This window comes from Triticum dicoccoides, chromosome 3A, assembly GCF_002162155.2.
Source record: "Triticum dicoccoides isolate Atlit2015 ecotype Zavitan chromosome 3A, WEW_v2.0, whole genome shotgun sequence".
NCBI lineage: Eukaryota > Viridiplantae > Streptophyta > Magnoliopsida > Poales > Poaceae > Triticum > Triticum dicoccoides.
The window spans coordinates 656,225,479-656,232,219 of NC_041384.1; the positions used below are offsets into that span (position 1 = coordinate 656,225,479).

The 6,741-nt window shown below is 47.4% G+C and overlaps 1 protein-coding gene across 1 annotated transcript; it reads left to right on the forward strand.

Annotated features, from left to right (window-relative positions):
• The first annotated feature begins 1,721 nt into the window (after nt 1-1,721).
• Nucleotides 1,722-2,961, forward strand: LOC119272569 (cysteine proteinase EP-B 2-like). The gene has a single exon (XM_037554036.1). The coding sequence runs from the start codon at nt 1,779-1,781 to the stop codon at nt 2,898-2,900; it is 1,122 nt and encodes a 373-aa protein (XP_037409933.1). The 5' UTR covers nt 1,722-1,778; the 3' UTR covers nt 2,901-2,961.
• Nucleotides 2,962-6,741: the final 3,780 nt, after the last annotated feature.

A 6,741-nucleotide genomic window follows, 5' to 3' on the forward strand; every position in this document is an offset into this window, starting at 1 on the left:
TTTCCCGCGCACTAATTCTGAAGTCTAATGGTTGTTGACGGGCTAGGTTCTTAGGTGTCTTTGAAGTTGTAGAACTTTCGACACAACTGTTAGTTTTCCATGGCGTGCCTATAAATAGCCCCCAACACCCTTGTGATTTTGGTAGATTCCCAAGTGTTGTTTTGCAAAATACATTGTGACTTACCCATTTTTCTCGGTACAAGAATCCTAAGTGAGGAAAACCTAAGCAAGAAGAATCCAAGTTGTGATTGAGAATCATAGAAGAACACCTTTGAACCTAAAAACCCCGCTTATTACTCTTGAAAATTTAGCATCTTCAAAATGTTAGGCATCAATTTGTGGATTTTCCACAAACTAGGTTGTGTCGGTGCGGAGTTCACTGCAAGTGGAAGTGTAACTTACCTCCAAGGAAGTGAATATCAGGATACATTCTTTGGAGCTTCGGTTATCCCTAACCTTAGCTCTTTACTTGTGGTTTAATTTTGTGTGGCAAGCCATTCGTGGGAAGCTTCTGACCGCGGACCAGTTCCGTAAGCGTAATGGCCCGGGAGAATACCAATCATGTGTTGTTCAACTGTCACCTTGCTAACCTATTCTGGAACGGCATCAGATCGTGGTTGGGTGTGAATTGGTCTCCCTCCTCTTTTCTGCACCTCCGGTCCTTCAGTCCTTGTCTAATTCTCTTGTTGGGCAAAAGAGACGCCTATTTTGGTTCCGGTTTTCGGCTATGTTGTGGGTGTTATGGATTACTAGGAACAAATTTACTATCGAAAACATCTTTCCTTCTAAACATGTTCACTGCTTGTTTAAACTGATTTCCTTTTTCAGCAGTGGAAATTATTGACTAAGGAGAATGATAGCGAGGCAACGAGTGTGCTGATCTCATGTGTGCACTACAACTCTACGGCGTCTTCTTTGCTTCGGATCGACCAAGCTGACGATGGTTGATGCTGTGTAATCGTGTTTCTTTAAAACTCTCGCTGCGTGTATTTTCGGTTGCTAATCCTAGACATTGATGTTATGTTCAAACTCTGGCTGATGGCTTTATCTATAAAGTTGAACTATGGCCTTTTCTCTTAAAAAGTAAAAAAGATAACATTGTGTCTTTTGACACTTGAGAGAGGTAGGTGAAGGCGAGCAATACCGCGGCAGACTACCCCGCCGGCGGCGAACGGCTAGGCGGCCAGCCGGTGCAGTTACAATCGAGCATGCACCCCGCCCCCCGTGACTGCCATTAATGCCGTCTTTGATCCTCTCGACCGGCGCAACGGGCTACGTCGTCATCCGCCATGATCGAGTATCACCAGTAACTGCATCTACCGATTCTACGGCGGCGCAGCGTCCATAGAACGGCACACCTACGGTCAGCAGACTATCACGGCGATCCGATCCAACGACGAAGGAATGAATCAGGCCTGCACCTCGGCCACGAACCGGGAATGGTCAGTGAATCTGCCCTGAATCTTCGTGGCCGCCCAATACCAGCGCCGCCGCACGCAACTTGGCAACCGCCCCGAGCAGAATCTGACACCCCGTCCGGTCAGCTTTCTGTTACCGCCATTTAAACCTCCTCGTGTCTTTCCCGCCGCAAACCAATCCATCGCTCTCCTTCTGCTTGCTTACAAAGCTTCTCAGTGCTGCTCATCAGATGACGAGGGACGACCCGACCTATAAATACACCTCCTCTCTTCTCCTCCACCCTCATAGATCTCACACTCCAAGCTAGCCAACACCAGCTACTGCTCGGTGAACTAGTTTGGTACGTAGCAGCTAGCACGATGGGGCAGCTTAGCAAGAACCTTCTGGTGGCGTCCATGGTGGCGGCCGTGCTGGCCGTGGCGGCGGTGGAGCTGTGCGGCGCCATCCCGCTGGAGGACAAGGACCTGGAGTCGGAGGAGGCGCTGTGGGACCTGTACGAGCGGTGGCAGACCGCGCACCGCGTGCCCCGCCACCACGCCGAGAAGCACCGCCGCTTCGGCACCTTCAAGTCCAACGCCCACTTCGTCCACTCCCACAACAAGCGCGGCGACCGCCCCTACCGCCTCCGCCTCAACCGCTTCGGCGACATGAGCCAGGCCGAGTTCCGCGCCACCTTCGTCGGCGACTTCCGCCGCGACACCCTGGCCACGCCGCCGTCCGTCCCCGGATTCATGTACGCCGCCGTGAACGTGTCCGACCTGCCGCCGTCCGTGGACTGGCGGCAGAAGGGCGCCGTGACGGGCGTCAAGGACCAGGGCAAGTGCGGTAGCTGCTGGGCCTTCTCCACGGTGGTGTCCGTGGAAGGCATCAACGCCATCCGCACGGGCAGCCTCGTGTCCCTCTCGGAGCAGGAGCTCATCGACTGCGACACGGCGGACAACGAAGGGTGCCAGGGCGGGCTCATGGACAACGCCTTCGAGTACATCAAGAGCAACGGCGGGCTCATCACCGAGGCTGCCTACCCGTACCGCGCCGCCCAAGGCACCTGCAACGTCGCGAGAGCGGCCCAGAATTCCCCCGTGGTGGTGCACATCGACGGGCACCAGGACGTGCCGGCCAACAGCGAGGAGTCGCTGGCCCAGGCGGTGGCGAACCAGCCCGTGTCCGTGGCCGTCGAGGCCAGCGGGAAGGCGTTCATGTTCTACTCCGAGGGGGTCTTCACCGGCAGCTGCGGCACGGAGCTGGACCACGGCGTCGCGGTGGTCGGGTACGGCGTGGCAGAGGACGGCAAGGCGTACTGGACGGTGAAGAACTCGTGGGGGCCGTCGTGGGGGGAGCAGGGCTACATCAGGGTGGAGAAGGATTCCAGCGCCGCGGGCGGGCTCTGCGGCATCGCCATGGAGGCGTCCTACCCCGTCAAGACCGACAGCAAGCCCAAGCCCACGCCCAGGCGCGCGCTCGGCGCCTGGGAGTCGCAGTGATCGACTCGTCTGCGTGTCTGAATTATTTCTACTATCATTCCTACTAGTTAAATTAGGGTGAAAATAAATTGCAGCTGAGTCAAGTGCTTCTCCGTCCACACGCAATAATTAGGTGTGTGTAGCGTGGGGCCAGGACGATACACATAATTTGTTTGGATTTATGAAAGTAATGTAACAATGTAACAATGTAATATACTGGTAATGTTAGTTCAAAATTTAAATTTGAACTAAAACCATGTCAAAAATTATGAAGCAGGTAGTGGAGTACTTTATTTAGACTAGTCGATACGATCCCGCGCGTTGCTTTAGAAATGGTATATAGTTTTTAAATGTTATGTAGCATACAAATTCAATCCTTATAATTTGAACTATGTGAGAAATTTCTGCGTAAGGAAAAAAATCTAAACATGAAAAATTATGCATGTCACAATCAAATGCAATGCAATTTAAACCCAGCTTAGGATGCATTAATGCATGTTGCATGGTAGAGAATTCTCATGCTTACATCGCACGGTAGAGAATTCTCACGCTTAGATCGCACGGTCTTCGCCCTTCTCAAGTGTTGTGCATAGGCGAAGTCCATTGAGCAAGAAACCGGCAATCCAATAACATCAAAGTGATACGTATGACATATTAAAAATTAGGCTTAATTTGTAGATCTTGATACAATGTTTTTTGCCAATAAGATCATCTACATGGGTTGAGGTAGAGACGGGTCGTTTCTACTCTTTTTCATGAGTTCTTATAGCATTTTAGGCCCATTTGTAGAATTCCCATTTACCAACCTCACTACTACGAAAAGGTCTACTAGTGGCGCACCAGTTTTGCCTACTAATGGCGCACTACTGATGCGCCACTAGTACCACGCCACTAGTATTTTTTATTAATGGCCCATCACTGGTGCACCATTAGTATACCAGATACTAATGGCGCATATGTAGTGCGCCATTAGTATGCCTAGAGGTGTGCCATTACTATCTGACTTAGTAATGGCGCACCACATAGAAGTGCACCATTAGTAATTAAAAGATTTCAAAAAGAAATTCAATTTATTTATTTATTTTTTCCAAAAAAATAATTTTTTTTTAAATTTTTTTCTTAATCTCAGGTCTCTATGGCTTAATCTCAGGTCAAACCGCACTCCGTGGTCAAACTTCCCAAAAGGTCACCCATCCTCACACTACTCCAGCCCAAGCAGACTTAACTTCAGAGTTCTATTCAACCCCAGCACCAGCTCACTTCACAGGCACTTGTTGATATATTTAGCATATCAATCCTATTAAACCTTGTTGATGCTTAGAACTTTGTTCATGTTCATGAGTGTGATGAAATTTTGAAAAAATATTTCAAACTTCCGTTCATATTACGTATCATATTTTGAAAAAAAAATTCCCGAAAAAAAATCGAAATTAATTTTTTTCTGTTACTAGTGGCGCACCTAGCATACGGTGCGCCACTAGTAAGTTTGAATTTTTTTTGAATTTTTCTGCCTCCAGATCTTAAAAGCCCCGTAACTTTTTTCTGTTAGGTTTTTGAGGATTTTGAAACCGTAAATTCGGATATAACTTCTCGAGTAGATGATTTTTCATATAGAAAAGTTTTTAATCCGAGTTCGTATGCAAAAGTTATGTCCATTTTACAAATTCCAGAGAGATTTTGCAAATAAAGTCGAAATTCATATTTGTAAATTTTCCCAACAACTAGACCACATATCACATGGGAAACTTATTTTCATTTACTTTTTGACATTTTCATCATTTTTTTTTATTTATTTTTAAACTGAAAAGGCGGTCCACTCGGGGGGTTGCATGCGAGGGAATTTTTGGGCCAAGTTAGTAATGGCGCACCATGGGAGTGGTGCGTCATTAACTAGTAATGGCGCACCACTCCCACGATGCGCCATTACTAGTTTTCATAAAATATAAAAAAATTGAAAAAAAAATTACTAGTGGCGCCGTGGATGTGGTGCGCCATTACTAGATTTGAAAAAAAAATTGAAATTTTTTTACTAATGGCGCACCACTCCCACGGTGCGCCATTACTAGTTTTGAAAAAAAATCTTGTTACTAATGGCGCACCGTGGATGTGGTGCGCCATTACTAATCTCTCTCTCTCTCTCTCTCTCTCTCTATCTCTTCCCGCGTGTGTGTGCGCACGCGCAGCCACTGTCGGCCTGGCGGCCGCTCTACATGGTCGCCCTTCATGCCTCTCCCAATGTCTTCACGAAGGCCATTTCCATGTACCCCTCATGCTCCCCATCTTCCACCTCTATTGTTGGGTCCCCTTCTGAGCTTCAATTTCCTACCCTATTTATAATGACATGTTGCACCCTCTGTCCATCCTGTCCGTAATGAAATTTGATGAGAAACACCATAGAATCCTCCATCCTTTCGGTCCCATTGTTCTGAGGCCATGTATGTACATGCTAGGCTCATCAAGTTTAACCCGAGTATTTCGCACATGCAAAACTGTGGTGCACCCGTTGTATGTGAACATAGAGCTTATCACACCCGATCATCACGTGGTGTCTCGGCACGACGAACTGTCGCAACGGTGCATACTCAGGGAGAACACTTATACCTTGAAATTTAGTGAGGGCTCATATTATAATGCTACCGCCGTACTAAGCAAAATAAGATGCATAAAAGATAAACATCACATGCAATGAAAATATGTGACATGATATGGCCATCATAATCTTGTGCCTTTGATCTCCATCTCCAAAGCACCGTCATGATTTCCATCATCACCTGCTTGACACCTTGATCTCCATCTTAGCGTCATTGTCGTCTCGCCAACTATTGCTTCTACAACTATCGCTAACGCATAGTGATAAATTAAAGCAATTACATGGTGCTTGCATTTCATACAATAAAACGACAACCATAAGGCTCCTGCCAGTTGCCGATAACTTTTGAAAAACATGATCATCTGATACAATAACATATATCACATCATGTCTTGACCATATCACATCACAATATGCCCTGCAAAAACAAGTTAGACGTCCTCTACTTTGTTGTTGCAATTTTTACGTGGCTGCTATGGGTTTCTAGTAAGAACCGTTCTTACCTACGCATCAAGACCACAATGATGTTTCATCAAGTTTGTTGTCTTAACCTTCAACAAGGCCCGACGTAGTCAAATTCGATTCAACTAAAGTTGGAGAAACAAACACCCGCCAGCCATCTTTACGCAAAACAAGTTGCATGTCTGTCGGTGGAACCGGTCTCATGAACATGGTCATGTATGGTTGGTCCGGGCCGCTTCATCCAACAATACCGCCGAATCAAAATAAAACGTTGGTGGTAAGCAGTATGACTATGATGTCCCACAACTCTTTGTGTTCTACTCGTGCATATCATCTACACATAGACCTGGCTCGGATGCCACTGTTGGGGAATGTAGCATGCAATTTCAAAAAAGTTCCTACGATCACACAAGATCTATCTAGGAGATGCATAGCAATGAGAGGGGGAGAGTATGTCCACGACCACTCGTAGACCAAAAGCGGAAGCGTTAGTTTAACGCAGTTTACGTAGTCGAACGTCTTCTCCATTCAATCGATCACGTACAGAACGTACGGCACCTCCGAGTTCAGAACACGTTCAGCTCGATGACGTCCCTCGAACTCTTGATCCAGCAAAGTGTCGATGGGGAGTTTCATCAGCACGCCGGCGTGGTGACGGTGATGGTGAAGTGATCCGCGCAGGGCTTCGCCTAAGCACTACGATAATATGACCGGAGGAGTAAACGGTGGAGGCGCGCACTGCACACGGCTAAGAACAATTGATGTGCCTTAGAGGTGCCCCCTGCCCCCCGTACATAAAGGAGGAGAGGG